We start from the raw sequence: 18,290 nt of genomic DNA, 5'->3' as shown, positions 1-18,290 counted from the left end.
TTACTGGGTTTTCTTATAGAGGAAATGGCCAAATCCTGCACTGCTGAAACAACCCAAAGACAGCAATCTTAGTTTGCCACTGTAGGACCCTAGGGTGTGTAAACATTGAATTCAGAAGCCTTTAAACTTTTTTCTAACCCAAACTGATGCTAAGCGCAATTGTTTTAACATCCGAGATGAACCCCTCAGACCGGTACCGTGTAACGGGGATCCTCACCCCAGGCTCTCCACAGCAGAACTCTGCACACAAGGGATCTGCATCAACGCCAGCGGTAACGGGAGAGGAGTTCAAACATGCTAAAGTCCTTCCCGTGCTCGTTAACTGGTTAAAAAGTGTAATTCTTGCTATATGAAACCACATTATGTGAATTGGTACCTAAGCACAACTCACAAGTGAAACGATCCTGTCAGCATAGCGCTTCTTGCCATCAAAATACTTGATCAGCAACAGTTCAGTGTTTCAAACAAGAAGACGTCAGAGCAATTAAAAAGTGAAGAGGGAACACGTATCTTGAAAGGCAATGCCCGCAGAGGCAGTTAATTTGGAGGAAGGAGAGACTGGAAGAGATCTCCAGGCCCATCAAAAGGTGACTGAGCTCCATAGTGAGCAGTCAGGGGTTGGCTGGTTGCTTCCTCCTTTCTTTATTTCCCTTGGAAGGCTCTTGCAGAACCCAAATCTTCTAAGCATTAAAGAGTTTTCTTCCAGTTTGCAGCTTAAAGTTACTCAGGGCCAGGCATTACACATTTTTTCTGGTGCCCACACCCTTCAGTCTTAGTAACTGTTCTCCCTAAGTGTTATTTCCCTCTTCTGCATTTACAGCAGTCACCCCACTCTTCTCCCACTTGCTTTTCTGGCCCAAGCAAATCCCGCACTCCTGACGTCAGCACGCGTGTCCATCTCCCACGTCCCAGCGATCCCCGCAGCTCTCCTCGCCAGTTCTTCCAGGGACAGTTCATCTTTCCGGTACGTGAAGGACCAGCAGGGCCACCACGTCAGACGAGCTGTGCTCTCGTCAGTGGCATTAACTCTCCTCTGCCCTTGCTGAAAACACTGTGCCTGACACACGGCAGGGCAGCGCTGGCTCATGCCCCCATCACGCTGCTGGCTCCCAGATGCTCTCTTGTGCTTCCCTTGAGCTCCCTGTAGGGCTTCTTCCCCCTCCTCAGTTTTGGCCAGCCAAAGAACATCCAACTGATGACTCTCAAATTCTTCCCACTCTTCTAAATATCTTCGTGGGGGTCTCAGCCTTCTGCCCTTCAGATCAGTAGCTTATCATAACAGGAGAAGGATAGCACTTTTTTTCCCCAGGTAAGCAAATACTTAAACTCTTTGTTTAAATAGAAAAATTAAGAGGAAGGAAAAAATAACAGCCAAGTGGAAAGTGAAAGTTTAATTTGGTGCTGAAACAGCTTGAATACTTCTGCTGCAGCTGTAGCAGGGGGCTGACGCTTAAATGTCTGATCAGGAGAAAAGCAAAAATCCTTCCGCTAAGGTTTCAAATTACAAAATAACTTCATCGAAGGGAAGACAAAATGTCTATATGTAAATATTGCTGTATGTTCATAGTGCCTTCTCAGCACAGTGTTTCTCTTACGGCACGAAGAACTTACTGGTATGAAAAGTTAGGAATTTTAAGTGTTATTTTGAAGCAATTTACACTTAAATCAGCAGTGGTGAGGAAACAGTCAAGAATTTGGCTTGCAGAATGGGAGATGATTCGTGACTGTCCCCACAGCTTTTGCTGTGAATGACGTTTACAGCTCTCTCACTGTGTGGCAGTGCCAGGCTTTGTCAGGGTCGGTCTGGTCAGGACCTCAGCAGGCTCCTTGTCCATCACAGCGATTCTTCAGTCAGCAAAGACAGAAAGAAGGCCGGGCAGCACTGCCGCCATTGGCCGAGCGTAGCCCCGCCCCCATCCGGCTGCTAGCAACCTGGGCAGCAGCACTGCTGCTATTGGCTGAGCGAAGCCCCGCCCCTGCCCGGTTTCCTGGCAACCAGGGCAGCACTGCCGCTATTGGCTGAGTGAAACGCCGCCCCCATTTGCCTCTTAGCAACCTGGGCAGCAGCACTGCTGCTATTGGCCGAGCGAAGCCCCGCCCCTGCCCGGTTTCCTAGCAACCAGGGCAGCACTGCCGCTATTGGCTGAGTGAAACGCCGCCCCCATTTGGCTCCTAGCAACCTGGGCAGTAGCGCTGCTGCTATTGGCCGAGCGAAGCCCCGCCCCCATTGTGTCCTAATAATGCCCGGGATGCGACCAGCACTGCCAGGGCAGCGGCGATCATTTGAGGAGGAGGAGGCGAGTAGTGAGGAGGTGGCGAGTAGTGAGGAGGAGGAGGAGGCGAGTAGTGAGGAGGAGGCAATTACTGAGGAGGAGGAGGCGAGTAGTGAGGAGGAGGCAATTACTGAGGAGGAGGAGGAGGAGGTGATCAGTGAGGAGGAGGCAATCAGGGAGGAGGAGGAGACGGCAAGCAGCATCACGACCATGGCGAGCAGCATCAGGACACGGCGACCAGTGCCACCAGCAGCTCCCAGGTGAGGACAGAGCCAGAGCCAGACCCGACAGGCTCCTCGGCAGGGCAGCCCCTCGCCGCGCGCAGAGCGCCAGCCCTTTGACCTGAGCTGCCAGCCGCCGTTGTGAGCGGGGCCGGGGGGGTCTCTGGGGGGCCCGGGGATGGGCTTGGGGGGCTCCAGATGGGGGGCTCAGGGGGGCTCCGGAGGGCCCAGGATCACTCTGGGAGGACTCCGGAGGGCCCAGGGCCGGTCTGGGTGGGCTCTGGGGCCCGGGAGGGGCTCAAGGGGGTCTCCGGAGGGCCCAGGGCCGGTCCGCGCAGGCTCCGGGGAGAGTGGGGAGGGTCCAGAGGCCGGGCCGGTCGCTGTCCCTCCCACGCGGTCCCAGGAGTTGGCAGCAGGGGGGCCACGGGGGCCATGGTGCAGTCGGGGTCACCCCTTGTGCGTGAACTGGGTGAACTGGGTGGCTGCGCTCGTTTCACGGCCCCTGGCCTTTCAATTCTGTAAGAATAACGATGTGGAATTGAGCACTGCAAACAGCTGGAAGCCCTGAAGGTGTTTCCCGGCGCTCGACGCGGGCGGAGCGGTGGTTCTGGGTGAGGGGTTTGGCTGGAGGGAGCCGTTGGGCGCAGGTCGGCACCTTGAACCCGGCTCCTCTGCACATCCCGGGCCCCTGCGCCGTGGTGACAGCGTGTGGTGGGAGCTGGGCCGCTGGCCTCAGGCCTTCCCCTTGTTGTTGTCTGGCTTCAGAGCTGCAGGTTGTGAGTTTCAGAGCAGCCAAACAGTGAGGGTAGACAAAGGTTCAACAGTCAGGTGAGACAAAGAGTAAAGGAAGTAGTGTGAAGCTTTTGAAACAAAACCCAGGTGAATGTGAGCGGTGTGTCCGTGGGGCAAGGTGAGCGGTGGTCTCACTGAGGTCAGATGGCCAGGGCTGAAGGGGTCCTGCAGATTTTTCAGCAAAGATACGAGGTGATTTGGAGAGACTGTGGCCTCTCCCTCCCGTGGTTATCACCTGAGTAAAACGGTACGTGTGCTTAAGGGTTTGGTGGGCTTGGAAGACACCAATTAATTGTTGTTGGGCTCCAAAGCCCCATCCAAATGTCGCCTGCTGACTCGGGTCAGTTTTGTTCAGTAGTTGTGTGCCGGCATGGTTTCTGACAAGCACGGCAGTAGTAGCTGAGGTTAATAACTGTGGAAGCCAGAGCAGTTCCTCGAGGTGAAGTCCCTGAGGCGCAGCGCGGGGCAGCGGGTGGCCCAGCCGTGGGCAGCGGCTCCCCCTCGGAGCAGGAGGGTCAATGTACACGTGTCAGAGCCCTGGCTCCTCACACAGCACCAGCCTCCTTTTGCGGAGACGGGGGATTGTTTTCCTGGCTTTTCATCTTCTGAATAGATGGCCCTCAGAGAGAGAGGAACCCACTGGCCGTATTCGCTTGGCGTAAGCTTGGAAGCACCAAACAAAATAAACATTTTTGCTGAATAGTGTCATAAAGGCAGCAGTTACCTTCTGGATGCCTGTACTGGCACGGAGATGGCAAAATCCCATTCTCTGTGATGGACTTGCACCATCTTTTGAGTCCTAGGCCCACATGGGCCTGTTAGGCCATTCCCAGCTGGGACTCACAAAGTCCTTACCGTCAGAACATAATGAACATATCAGAACGTAATGTTTTGATGTTTAGGTTTTATAATCTGTTTTCACTGCTTTTGGTTGGGTACAAGTGCTTTGTTCTAAGTTCTCATCACCTTTATTTCTTCTTCTAGAACTCGAACCGAGCCAGTGAGTGGAACATCAGCCACGCCGTGCGTGCATTACAAGTTCTTCTCCCTGCTGCAGTACGACACGGTCACCTTCAGCGGCCTCAACATCTCCCTGGGCGACCTGAAGCGCCAGATCATGGGCCGCCACAAGCTGAAGGTGACCAACTGCGAGCTGCAGATATCCAACGCCCAGACCGGAGAAGGTGCGTGGGGGCGGCGGGCACGGGGCCTCGGGCACTGCCCGGCTGGCGGCGGCCACGGCCTGCGGGAGCCACACTCTGCTCTCTGTGGCTTGTCCCCACGTGGCGTGAGTCAGCCTGGGGCCCGTCCCGCCGGCGTGCGGGGAACCGAGAGGGCAAGTGGCGCCAGCGATTCAGTGGGGTGCGAAGGGACGGTGCGATTCGGCCACCATCGGTAGCTGTGGCTTGTGTGGGGACCTCACAGAGCCGTTCCGATCTGTTGTTGGACACGGAGCTGGGCGTAGGAGACTACGTGGTCCATGTGCAACGTCTAGTGCTTGCAAAAGCCCAGTAGCCACTTACCGGCCATCACTGGCAGTAAAACAAGTTTTGTGCTAGAAGGGAGTGGGAATCAACAATGGTGTTGGCTCCAGCTTTGTTGAACATTTCTGTTGGAGCTCTGCTTGGACAAGTGTGAAAAGTAGCCCTGTTGAGCGTGATGTCGCTGCTCAATCTGCAGATGTGGAGTCGTGGCGAGGCAGAGTGACACTGGTAGTTGCCAAGGCCCCGCAGCTACACGGGATGTTGCTGCCTGCGGGGAACAGGCTCCTGCTGGCAGATGCCAGTTTTGTCTGAGAGCTGTTAGACTAAGCTGGCAGCTGTTAAATTCAAAGGGAGCAAACAGAAATTTCCAGGGACTTCAGGACTAATGCTCCAGCTTTAGTCCTTTCCTATTTAAAACCAAAAAAGTTAACTTTTAAGGCTACATTGTTTGACTTCACCAGATTTCATCATTGACACAGATTTCATCACCAAAATGAACTCAATTGATTGACGTGAAGGAAAAATAAATGTATGAAAGCCAACAGGTGTCAGGTCCCTTCACAGAACTACCTCGGCAGCGCACTCCGCTGTTTGTGAACCCTCTTCCACAAATTCTCTGCCTCAGTGACCCAGCTGGTGGGATGCTTCAAGTCCCACATACAAATATGTGCCCTGATAAGTGTCCTGTGCAAATAAAGCCTTTACTTCACCAGGTTATTGTCACTCTTCAGTTTTCAGTTGATCCATTTCAATGTGTACTGATTGACTTTTAAGGGGAATCCATTTTTCTATCAGTCTGGTATTAGATGGCTGGAGGTCTCCTCCCTGTGCACTTCACAAGTGGATTGAAAACAAGCATCCCTCTCTCTGTCTGTATATATCTCATGCAAGGACAGTCTATTCAGAAGGCAGATGTCAATGCTTCTAATGGTCAACGAATTGTCATAAAATACAAAAAGAGGACCCATTCCTCTTTTTGCATCATACACCTCTTGTGCCTGTTCCACCTGACCTCTGCAGGCTTGCAGAATTGGCGAATAAGTGCACTGGTTGCTGTCCTCATATACACAGCCTCCCTCGAGGAGAGGTGCTGCCACCTGCAATCCTCTGCAGACCTACCACAACCCTCAGGTGGGCACAGGCGTAGCAAACTCCTGCCTTTTTGTGGAGCCACTGTTACTTATCCTGTGCCTCTGAAATCTCAGTCCAGTGGTTTGTGATCTGGACCAGAAAGAACACTCTGTATGACTCCGTTCAGCAGGTGGAAACAGCTGCTTTGGGCTTCCAGAGCTGCAGCTGCCATCATCTCCCCGTTGCTTGTCAGCCTCAGTGCTCTTTGAGCTCCTCCGACATCAAAAAGTCCCATCTCAGGCCTTTCCTGACAGGTGGCTGTGCAATGGTGAGATTCCCCATTTGAGCAGAGCTCTAGGCGTTGGTTTCAGGGTATGACTTCTGTAAAAGCTTTGGGTTTTGTCATTAGTAGTACTTTCACAGCAACTTTGGCTTTCGGGCCATTGTTCTGATTCGGCCTCCATAGGTAACGGCTTTTAATAGTTAAAACTGTAGGCAGATTACAGGGCATGGCTGCTGATAGTGCTTTAAAACATTTAGTCGTATCCAGCTTGTGCAAGTACAATATATAAACCATTCTCATGGAGACATCTTTACATGTGAGACTCACTCATGGGAGATCTTCACATTTGAGGCTCACTCAGTCAAAGTGTCTCAGGTAGCTCCTCCTCTTCAAAAGACGAACACGGTGAAGCCAAGGCAAAGCATGGAGACCTTCAGGCACACTCTGGTTTCAAAAGGCTTTTCAGAAGACTTGTCTTCGTAATTAATTTCATTTGAGTCTCTCTGCTCTGCAAAAAGTGAATTGAAAGAATTCACGTCCCTTTGGCTTATTCAAACTAGATGATTAGCTTAAGAGAGGAGACACCACTTTAGTTGGAGCCAGTTCTGCCCTACGTGTGAAAGCAAGCTCAAAAAACCCCTCAGGTTCCTGTGATCCAAACTCCAGCACTGCCAGTTCCGTTTGCATTCGCATGTACAGCCCTGAGCAGCTGACAGTGTGGCTGTCGATGGATGAAGCCCCGAGAAGCAGAGAGCTGGCGGCTCTCTTCTGTGTTCTGTCAGTCCCCAGCACTCGCAGCACAGGGGAATGGTTTTGAGGGAACAGCTCGGAAAGCAGCGGCGCAGAGTTTGCATGCTTTAGCCGAGCGCCTGCTTTGTTGCAGGGTAAGCTGGTCAGACTTTAGAATCTGGTTTACGCAGGTGAGACTTTGCTGTGGTTTGTTCCTCTCCAAAGATCTCTCGGGTTTGTAGCCTAACAGAAGCAAAAGCAACTTGAGCTAGGTCAGGAAAGAACCTCACGCATGAGCAGACTCTCCTTTAGTGACCTCTGAGACCATTTTGCTGCTGGCATCCAAACTGTTTGAAAAGAATGGAAAAGGTTTTGCTGCTGGTGTTTGATTCTCAAACCTGAAGACTTCTTGAAAGGTTCTGTTAGTGTGTTGAGACGACAGGAGTGCCATGTCACATACAAAATTTTGCTTTTATGCCTGTGAAGGGGTTCTCTCAAGTGCTATGTAATGACATATTAATATACATTCTTACGAACTGACTAATGTTTTCTTCTGTATTGGTGTTGTTTTCAGAATACACAGATGATAACACCCTGATTCCTAAGAACTCCTCGGTGATTGTTAGAAGAGTCCCTGTTAGAGTCAAAACTACCAGCAAAACACGATTTATGTAAGTACCCATAAAGCATTGTAGTCTGTGAGGGGTTGCAGTGTGTTAACTTTTTGTATGGAGATTAGTTTACAGAGGCATTCGGAGTGTATCTTTCTTCTTTTTATTGCTTTTACAGTAAAGAGAGATACGCATGTTCCCCTCTCAGAAGAGTCTGTCAGTGTTTGACTGTGTCTTGCATTTGGGGGAGGCGGGGTGGGATATGGCAGGTATTCTTATGCCTCAGATCTGGCTTTCTGGCATACTGGCTACAGAGGAAAGACTGAAAGACAAAGGTCGCTGTTTGGATGGTTGATTATGTAAGAGCACAAAGCTGTAGCACAGACTTCATCGTTTTGATACTTACACAGCAGAGACAAAATATCTGAGGACTTCCTCTGGCACTGTTGTGTTCTAGAGCTGTAAGTCGGACAGTAATTGCTGACAAACTAGAAATGGGATTTTTTTTTTTTTAGTTGCACTGAATGTGCCAAGAGAGAACAGTTTATGTATACAAATACATTTCCACGTTCACTAGACTATCAGAATATAATGTCTTGATGTTCAGGTTTTATAATCTGTTTTCACTGCTTTTGGTTGGGTACAAGTGCTTTGTTCTAAGTTCTCATCATCTTTATTTCTTCCTCTAGAACTCGAACCGAGCCAGTGAGTGGAACACCAAAAGCGGTATGTAAAAACACAATCTCACACTTTGTTTCTACACATTGCACTTAATTCTAAACAACGTAGCCTCGTATTAATCTCCCAAACATGAACTTAATCTGTTCTGCAGCAAGACATAGTATATGTTGTAGAGACCATGTATTTGATTCCCAGCACAGTGAAAACTGAGTAATGCCACCATTTGCACAGTTCTAATGTGAATATTGGTATTTGTGCCTAGTGATGCATTGTGTTTCATATTGAATATGCTGGAATATTTCCTGAATGACTTTGTGCTGTACAGATAATGTAGGATTGGTTTTAGATCAGGTAGGTTCAAGGTTTGCACAATTCAATTGGTGCTGTGTTCTACATCTGTCTGTCTAGAGCTAGTATGTTTGTATAGGCTGTCGTGTGCTCTTTGTTTCTTGCAATTAAAATTGTTTGGAGTGCATTTTTTCCATTTTCACATTGTATCACTTAGCTTTTGTTTTGAAATACTTTCTTTGCCTAACAGTTTGGGAAGATGTTATCAAAACCCACTGAGAAACCATTGTTGTTCTACTTGGTACTGTTTCTTACTTTTGACTTGGCGGTTCAAACAAATCCCAAAATCAACGTACCCCATACGTTTTGAGGACAGTTCTGTGCAGCTAAAAGATTCCTTTTCGTGTCCTGAAATACTTGGGTATTTGTTCCTAAAGCTGTATAACTGAAGTGCTATTGTTTGGCCTCCTCTGAGTACTTAAAGGTCTCTAACGGATTGCTGTGAGTTTAAATGTTGTTGCTACCTGAAGTGGCCTTCCTAAGTTCTGCATTTGATCTTTCCGTTTTATCCGATGAAACGGTTTAGTTTCATAGTTTGTCTGCAAATGCAAATATCTAAAGCCCAGCGCACCGAGTTTAGCGGCTTCTCATGAACCACGTTGGCCCTCTGAAGCTGTCATAGGTTTGGACTTTGTTTTGAACCAATACACTTACATTAGGTTGGACATGTCTCTGTCCGTGACACTCGGAGGATAGAGTGCAGACTTTCAGACTACAGTAGAGGTTAACTTTTGCTATGTTTTGATTGTACAACTTGAATATGTGTTTAATTTTTTGTGAACAGATTGAGGACTCTTCTGCACCCACTCCTCTGGCCCAGCTCATTAAGGTATGTGTATATTCTTGTCAAAGACTTAAAAAAACCCCACCACCACCAACAAAAAACCCCACTGGCTTCATATTTTTAAGTCTTGTACGGTGATGTATAACTGGATAACTGCTGTAATGTGAACAAAACTTAATTTTTAATAATTTACAGTATTGGTTTTAACTTTAGAATGTGTGTATATTTCCGTAGCACCCTGTAAAGAGTAGTTCCCAGTTTGGGAGGACAGAAGGGGAGTCCCTCAACACAATGTTGCACTATTGCTCATCTTCAAGACATAAAGAAGCAGCACTTCAGGACCTGTTTACTGTTTCTCAGACCTTTTGTTAATTTTGTGTTGGAGACCGACACAATTTTCACAGAAGAATTTAACTGGCTGCAAGTTATGGACATTTCGGGGGGGGGGGGGGGCAGGGGCGTGCAACAGCCAAAATAGAAGCGTTTGTGTAACACGGACAATTGCGTGGCTACTGTTGAGTTTCTAGTCACTGCAGTTATAGAGCCACTCTCTGAATGCTGCACAGTTTCATAACTTGTAGTCTATGGAGAGTGGACAACACACCCTAATTGGTTTGAACGCAGACTGTAAATTGTGTAAATGTGCCTAATTGTTTGCAGGAATATACCAATGTGTTAGTGCAGTGTATTAGCAGAGGTGGCCTTCTGAAGCTGCTGTAATGCCATGGTTTGCTATGGAACTGCTTGCATTTTTTGCTCAACAATGTGTCACTTTGTCTGGGAAAGCACTAGTGGTTGCACTTTGTGAAAAGGCGTAGTGTGAGCCTGTCAAATTACTGGTCTTAGAGAATAGAGAAGGCAGGGCCTCGTGCAGAGGGGCTAGTTCTTTCTTCTGAAAATAAAGGCTGGAGTTGGAGAAATCTCTTCCCACTCTCCTCTTCCCTCTCTGACTGCAGAATTAAATTGTGTACATTTGGGGAAAAAACCCCAACAGTTACTTTGGAAGGTAGTCACCAGAAGAAATTGTTGGTTCTGTAAAAACTCATGTGAAGTTTGACTCTAAAATGTGAAAAACTGTCCAAGTGCTGTACACATTCAAGCTTTTGAGAAAATGTAGGTATTTCAGAAAAATGCAGGAATGTAACGTAAAGCAGCTCCAAACTGTTATACTCCAACCTCCTCAGTGCAGACGGGCTTGGCTTGGAGGCAATGTGTTGACAAGTTTTCTGCTTTGTTATTACCTTGTAGGAAATTCCGTATTTGAATTATGGTCTGTGCCTAGTAATGGTTTGTGGGGTTTGGATGTGTCTTGTAAACTGTCTGGGTTTAAACAAATTGGTCAAGTATCTGTAAAGTTTTCTGTAAATGGTAACGGAAGGGGTTTCATAGATGTCGGTCTGGATTATGTTACTGTTGTGTCTATAAAACAACCGTTTCATAAACTGTTGAAACTAGTGGGTAGCTTTTGCATATAAAATCAGACCCATGAGTGGTTGCTCTGAATGATGGGTGCTTGGAGGTCCGTATCCTTTACATCCCTCCCTTAGACCCTGCTGGGATCTGGACTAGTGTGTAATGAGAACATTTGAACAAATGCTACTTACAAAAAATCAGCTGGCTTTGATAATTTGAAGGTCTAGTTCTGCGTAAGGTTTCTATTACAATTTGTGTGTTAGAAGGGCACAGCAAACAGGAAAAAATCTGCAGGTTGTGCTGACCGTAGTTAAATCACTTACCGTGAAGAAGTGAGTAGGCAGGGACATGCAGTTTGGGCTGCCTACAGCACACCATGGTCCAATTTCTGCTGGAAAGAATCTTTTGTCTTGCTGAGGAATTATAAAAAGCTTGATTCCTCTTAATGCTTCTGTGTCTGAAGCTGAATTTCGGTGAGCAAAAGCAACTTCCCTGACTCTTAAGTTGTGTGTCCTTTTAATGCTGCAAAGTGTAAACACTGATACTTGCATACATCTCCATTAAATGTACAGCGGAGATTTTCTCCTTCAAATAATCTGGAGCTCAGGAATCCATTTAAAAATACTGGATAATGTAATTTTTTCTACGCAGAGCTTCAGTCTGCTTGGAAGACATTTGGATTGGTTACACAAGTCTTTAAGTAAGGTACAAACAGAGCCTCGGGTTTTGAGTGCCCAAGAATGCTCCTTCCAAGCAGGTTAACGGGCACAGAGACACCATGTGATGGCGTAAGGGCTCCCCAGAACATCTCTGGGACAACTCTGGCTCATAGAAGCAGCTGCTTTCCTGCAACCTCAGCTACTGCTGGGCTGCTTTTTACAGGGCTGGGTGAGTCTTTGGCTGGGGGAGCTTAAATGTGTTTCTAATGTGCGTGTCCAATAATTACCTGTTAAACAGACCGGCAATCTGGCTGAAGCCAACGCTTCCGAGGAAGATAAAATACGAGCTATGATGATCCAGTCTTGCCGTCAGTACGATCCAATCAAGTAAGTGTTGGCAAAGTCCTACCTGTTCTTTGAAGACTATGGAAACATTGTAGAGATGGTTGTTGGAACAAGAGAGACGCATACATACCATTTTCTTTTTTTCCCGAAAACCTTTTAGTTACGTGAAGAAACCCTTGGGTCCACCTCCACCATCCTATACTTGCTTTCGCTGTGGAAAACCTGGGCACTATAGAAAGAACTGCCCGACAAATGGGGTAAGATTGTGAGGGGCTTCTGGTGTCACTTGGTTTTTCACTTGTTTTACCTTGGCAGTTACGCAGCAGTTACATGAATACCCCTGTTAGGAATTGTTTCTCTTGGGCTGAAATACAGAGGTTCTATGGCAGTGGTGCAAAGCCCTTCAAAATTCCAGGGAAAGCTGGAATTTTCAATGGGAAATTTTCTTTCTTCGAGGTCATAGCCCTTGTATATGTCCATAGATCTTTCTCTATGAGCTTTAATGTATATTTTTATATATTTCAATGTTACTGCAAATTTTTCTCATCTTAACTCTTTTTAATGACAGTTTGCAGTTTTTAGTATTTTGTAGAAAAAGATGCCGTTTCTCTTGACCCCATCTATTGAATATTTGCGTGTTATAATTACACAAGTCTCTGGTTGAGTATTCAGGCCATTTAACGTTACTCACTGAACGTACGTGCATCAGCTCTGAATTCAACCTTCACCTGTAGGTGGTGAATATCAGTGTCCCCACTGGCCGATCCAGAGCCCTGCATTAAGCTCTCCCTCTGAACTGCGCTTTGGAGGAGGAGGGGGTTTGTGCCTCTCCTCTGAGGGGATGGGGAGCTGAGGGATATTTCACCCTTAAGGACCCTGAAGTTGAGCCAAAGAATGTCGACGGCGTTCAGAACACTGCTCGAGCCTTTGGAGCATCCTGGCTATATTCATTTAGGAAAAAGAGTATTTCGGTCGAGCAACGCTTAGGCTAGGTAAAAGGAGAGGATTAAAGGCCTTTCCTGCTTAAAATCGTGGTTGAAATGTCGTTTTAAGTGTGGGTCTTAAGATGAGCTATGTCTGCATTTCTTTTCTTAACAGGACAGTAATTTTCAGTCTGTTCCCAGACTTAAAAAGTGCACAGGAATTCCCAGGAGTTTCATGGTGGAGGTGGAAGATCCCAATACCAAGGGCGCTATGCTGACGAAGACTGGAAGATATGCAATACCAATTATTAATGCGTGAGTATGGAATTAGCTGGTCTGACCAAAAAGTGAAGGAGAGAAGCCACGTGTCAGTGTCTGAGTGGCAATGCCACCAAGCTGGCCAGCATCTGTAATTACGGGGCAAGAAGCACTGTCATTGTATCTTAACCTTAAAACCTGTGATGATTTCTAATATTAAAATAGGGCAGTCCTGCTGCTCATGCCCCTGAACGCTGGTTAAGCTTGTGGTATGCTAAGAATCCGTATTTCTGCAAAACATTTCAGTCGTGTTTACAGTGGCGTCATTCTTTTTGAAAGCTCCTTTTGCTTCTGTTTTATCTTGCTAAGGCTTCTTGCAGAATTTAACAAACAGCTGTTGGACTGAGATTCCCTCTGCCTCTGACATTTATCAGATCCCATGTGTGAAGCAGAGGGATGTTTACCTGTTGCTGTAAACTAAGAAAATCCTGCTGTGTGCTGACAAGAGTGGCTGTTTTAAAATGCACTCGGTAGCAGCTCTGTTCTTCCGTCATGGCTCTCCTTTTGCAGAAGCTGTAACATAGACTTCTTCCATTTATAAAACACAATTACACAGAGACTGACTTTGTCCTGAGCCTGCGATTGACATTTACCCTCTGGCAAAGGAGAGGTGGGGTTCATTTCACCCGGTGTCTAGCTGTCAGAAAATGATTTCTCTAGTCTGAGCTAATTTCTTAGTTGATCCAATGAATGGAAGAGTTCTGCAGAAGGAAAATTGTTCCCCCCTCCCTTTTCTAGCACTCTGGCTATAGAAAAGTAGTTTAAACTAAATGTCTGTATTTTTGAAGGCTAATGTGGAGTGAGAATGACACCTACTGTCTTCATTGGATAAAATCCAAAGCTTGGGGAAGTTCTCCTTTATCCATCTTTGACTTTTTTTCTTTTTCCTTCCCCATCCCCCCTCCAGGGAAGCTTATGCCAGAGGAAAGAAGGAAAAGCCTCCCTTTTTACCAGAGGAGCCATCCTCTTCCTCCCTTTCCTCAGACGATCCTATTCCGGAGGAGCTGTTATGTTCCATTTGTAAAGAAATCATGGCTGATGCAGTCATTATTCCCTGCTGTAGAAACAGTTACTGTGACGAATGTAAGTGTTACTGCCATGTTTGCTAATTCAAAACATCACACCTGATCTTCTGACAGCAGAAAGATCATAAGATTCCTTTGTTACCAGCTCTGTTTAATACTTAAGTGTACCCCGAGTAGGAAAGGACTCTTCTTGTAGAAAGGAAAAAACAAAGGCAGAAGGCTTTTTTCCCTTTTTATGCACCTAGTTAAATCCTCTTTCCATGCAGAAGGATGAGTACGAGAAGAGTGCGTAATGCTGCAGCTGATTACAGTGTTAGTTATCAAATGCATTGAGTTTGTGCACAGTCCTTTCTCTCATACAAAACTACAGAGCCAACGCTGGTGACTTACTGTGGTCTGCAGCAAATGGCTCGTTAGGCATTTAATCCACATTCTTCTCCACGGGAGAGTTGGTTAAAACCGTCAGAACTTGAACCTACTAATGGTTTTTGGAGATGTGTCTTATTCATGAGCCTTGAGGTTGGTGACTTCTCACTGTGCTGGACAGTGGAGAACAGACTAGTCAGACCATCAAGGCACGGCCTGCTCTACATCTTCAAACGTTACAATAGTGAAATAGCAAAACTGGGCAGCTATTTCCTGCATACTAGAAATTTTTTACACTGCTGAACATTTATAGCTTCATGCTCTCAGTTCGGAACCATATTCACCCATTAACCATCTACAGGCCTTTATAATTGATTAGAACCCAGACAATGTCCTTAGTTTAGCTAAAACCTATTTTGATGATTCTGATTATACCCAGGTATTAGAACGGCATTACTGGACTCTGAGGAACATACATGCCCAACATGTCATCAGGCAGGTGTTTCTCCCGACACTTTAGTTGCCAACAAGTGCCTACGCCAGGTAATGCAGTGACTTTTAGATAAACTGTTTGTAAGAAAAGTCTAGTCAGTCAGTTAGCTGAAAGGGAAGAAAATATTAATGTACACCTCCTTAAACAAGGCTAAATGGAATAAGGCTAAATTTACTTTGCAAATACATTCCCTGTTGTTACAGAAGCTGACAACTCTTGAGCGACAATCTGGCAAATTCAGGTCACACTTGTGTTCAACAGGATTGCCTCAGTTTCAAATTCAGTGTTAACTGAATTCAGTGTTACTGCTTTACGTACAGATAGTCTGAGTTACCAGTCATTAACACCAGTGTTTAATGGGATGCGTTCATGTATCACCGAAGGGTTTGGCTTGGAAGGGACCTTAAAGCCCATCCAGTCCAACCCCCCTGCCACAGGCAGGGACACCTTCCACTAGCCCAGGTGGCCCAAAGCCCCGTCCAACCTGGCCTTGAACCCTTCCAGGGAGGGGGCAGCCTCAGCTTCTCTGGGCAACCTGTGCCAGGGCCTCACCACCCTCACAGGGAAGAATTTCTTCCTTAGATCTAATCTGAATATATCCGTATGTTGGTTTATTTTAGGATGGAGAGTATCTACGGGAATACACAAGTAATTCTACTCTGTGGAGGCTTTTGTTCATTGAGCTGCTGAAGGTTCATGTTACCTCTTTGTAAATATTTTTCTGCCTCTAGGCTGTGAACAACTTCAAAAATGGAACTGGGTATGCACAGGTGATCCGTAAGCAGAGGCGGCAGCAGCAGCAGCCACCAGCACATCCACCAGCTCTGACCCCTCCTGCTGCGCTGGTGGCTGCCAGGGGACGTCCTCAATCTTCCCCCCTCTCAATCCGTGGTTTGCGGGAGGAGAAGGTAGGTGTTCTTCCACCATACGCAGTGATTTTCGTATTTTAGTCGAGCTTATTTTCCAACTGTTTGCACTGATTCACAAGGGCTATCTGGTTCCTGGACTGAGACAGCCAGCATTGCCGAGTCTTCTGGGCTACCGAGGACGATCAATACCCACAACCGGTAAGTAACTGTACCTTACAAATTTCGCTTAAAAAAATTATCTTCAGGTAAACTGAAAGGGACTTTTTTTCTCTCCCCATGCCAAAAGGTCATCCAGTGAGAGCCGGCAAAATTCGCTCGGCAAGTGGCAGACCAGACTGGGAAGTGTAAGTATGCTACAGAAATTCAATATATTGCTGCTTGTAACCTGTTAAACGAGGCCGTAACACATAACGGACACAACAGCTGATTTATAAGGGAATAAGTATGCACAGATCGTTGTGGAGAATACATGTGGTAACTAATTTTTAAATGGCTTAATTTGAATTGGCCTTCACAAAGGGGATCTGTGCTCTCAGGAAGATTATTTAAAATAAAACTCCAGTACATGATTGAAAAGAGGACTCTGAAGAATGAAGTCTTTCTGAGGCAATCATAATTACAACCACCTCCTTGGGCAGCCTGTTCCAATGCTGACAACCCTTTCAGTGGAGAAGTGTTCCCCAATAGCTGATCTAAACCTCCCCTGGTGCAACTGGAGGCCGCTGCTTCTCCTCCTATCGCTTGTTACTGGGGAAAAGAGACCAACACCCACCTTGCTACAACGTCCTTTTGGGTAGTTGTAGAGGGTGATGAGGTCTCCCCGCAGCCTCCTTCTCTCCAGGCTAAACACCCCCAGTTCCCTCAGCCGCTCCTCACAGGACTTGCTCTCTAGACCCTTCACCACCTTCGTTGCCCTTCTCTGGACGCGCTCCAGCCCCTCAGTGTCTGACTTGTAGTGAGGGGCCCAAAACTGAACACGGTATTCGAGGAGCGGCCTCACCAGAGCCGAGGGCAGGGGGACCGTCGCTCCCCTGGTCCTGCTGTGATTTCTGACACAAGCAGGATGCCTTTGGCCTCCCTTGTCTAGGGAGGAGTTTGACAGAGCACAACGAGACTTAAAGAAGAGTGGGGGTTTGGCTCAATGAAGTTGGGCTGGTTTTCATGTTTGTGTTTCGATGGCCTGTCGGACGGCAGTTACACTCGAGTGCATCTGACATCCGCAAAAATGACAGAGTGTTTGCTCCAATAGACTTTCTGGGTGCAGACGGCAAACATGCAAAACTAAAACAAGACAAATGTCATCCTAAAACTTTCCCTAAGACTTGTAGGAATTCTAAACTGGTTTTGCTTAAATAGCATGTCCACCTTTGCATCTGCAAGCAGTCTGCATTTTCTCATACTGGCCATGTTTTGTTTCTTGGTGTCTTTTTGTGATAAAGGTCAAGCTGTAATTGTAATAAAGGTCAAACTTATCTTAACAGGGAAAAGAAAAAGTCCAGACTCGATGAGTTTACACATGGTTCAGGAGCGGATGGAATCTAAAAAGACTCCAAAGGAGCGCAGGCGTTCCTTTTCCAGGTAACTGCTTTACATGTCCTTAATGGAGGAGCAGGCTGGCTAGAGGAATCAGGAGGATCTCCACTGCCCTCTCCAGGTGGATGGGATGATTCCAGGGATTAGCAGGGAGAGGAGTTCTCTATGTAGGGTACTAGCTCAGCTACGGCAGAGATTACAGTTGACTGAGAGTTACAATTTGGCAGCAGTAGCTGAGGAGCAGGTGTCTCTTTCACTGAAGCTTCTCTGCAGTGACACCCTTCACCTCCTGACAGCCGTGAGGAGGCCAGAACCTGAAGAGGTCTAGTGCCTGGGTTTTCTGTGTCTCCCTGTTCTGAGTGTAACCGTTCCCTCAAAGCTCTTGGGAGGAGATATGGGAGAGAAATTGTATTCACCTCCTCTTTTGTTTATCTCCTGTGGGTACACGGGGAGACGTTAACCTGGACTGCAAACTGGTGGCTTTCCTAGGAATTTCATTGGAGCAGATGGAGCAGAGGAGCCAGGAGTCACGCGGCCTCACTTCGGAAGGCGTGCGCCTTGCTGTCTGCCAGCACTGGTGGTTTTGGGCCTCTGCCGAAACCCTGCTCCTGCTCCTTGAGCTCTACTGGCTGCGCAGGCGGAGGAGCGCTGCCTGTGACAGCGGCAGCCAGCGGGGAAGCTCCAGCGATGCTGAGGAGGAGGGAGAGGACGATGACTGGGAGGGCAAAGCAGACCCCAATGACACCTTGGGTCAAGCCAACCCTCGAGTGGGGACCCCCGCTGCATCTGCCAAGCCCTTCCCAAGAAGTCCTTTCTGACAGGGATGCATCCAGCCTAGGGATGGGGCAGCACCTACGAACACCTGAGCACCCCCAAGAACAACATCACCAACCGCCTGCTGCTGGTGCCCCTGAGACCACCCCTCGGGCACGTCTTCCACCAGAGCTGGGCACTGTGGGGGATCCGCCAGCGAGGCACTCCTGCATCCCCGGGGAGCACCTGCCGGAGTACGTGCTGTGCTTCCTCCTCTGCCCCGTGACGAGCCGAACAGAAGCCAGGTCCCCGCTTC

At 47.5% G+C, this 18,290-nt stretch overlaps 1 protein-coding gene across 2 annotated transcripts; it reads left to right on the top strand.

The window, feature by feature from the left end:
* Positions 1–2,425: 2,425 nt before the first annotated feature.
* On the top strand, positions 2,426–15,659 carry LOC141937113 (E3 ubiquitin-protein ligase RBBP6-like). 2 transcript variants are annotated; one of them, XM_074854537.1, is made up of 10 exons: positions 2,426–2,533; positions 4,271–4,470; positions 7,428–7,524; positions 8,154–8,190; positions 9,278–9,322; positions 11,648–11,736; positions 11,855–11,951; positions 12,793–12,932; positions 13,843–14,018; positions 15,551–15,659. In XM_074854537.1, the coding sequence occupies exons 1-10, from the start codon at positions 2,484–2,486 to the stop codon at positions 15,598–15,600; spliced, it is 981 nt and encodes a 326-aa protein (XP_074710638.1). In that variant the 5' UTR covers positions 2,426–2,483; the 3' UTR covers positions 15,601–15,659. The 2 variants fall into 2 exon arrangements, with proteins under 2 accessions (XP_074710638.1, XP_074710639.1); XM_074854538.1 differs by lacking the exons at positions 9,278–9,322; positions 11,648–11,736; positions 11,855–11,951; ... (1 more) ...; positions 13,843–14,018; positions 15,551–15,659 and having other exon boundaries at positions 8,154–8,376.
* The last annotated feature ends 2,631 nt before the right edge of the window (positions 15,660–18,290 follow it).

The sequence above is a fragment of the Strix uralensis genome, chromosome 37 (genome assembly GCF_047716275.1).
Source record: "Strix uralensis isolate ZFMK-TIS-50842 chromosome 37, bStrUra1, whole genome shotgun sequence".
Classification (NCBI taxonomy): Eukaryota; Metazoa; Chordata; class Aves; order Strigiformes; family Strigidae; genus Strix; species Strix uralensis.
The sequence above is the reverse complement of the archived record's forward strand: the minus strand, read 5'-3'. Positions and strand labels throughout refer to the sequence as shown.

Excerpts from the sequence above, each read along its gene's own strand:
- LOC141937113 (XM_074854537.1), top strand. The coding sequence starts at position 2,484 with ATGGCGAGCAGCATCAGGACACGGCGACCAGTGCCACCAGCAGCTCCC. Across the intron at positions 2,534-4,270 it reads GTGCCACCAGCAGCTCCCAG|AACTCGAACCGAGCCAGTGA; the intron begins GTGAGGACAGAG and ends TTCTTCTTCTAG. Across the intron at positions 9,323-11,647 it reads CTCTGGCCCAGCTCATTAAG|ACCGGCAATCTGGCTGAAGC; the intron begins GTATGTGTATAT and ends CCTGTTAAACAG.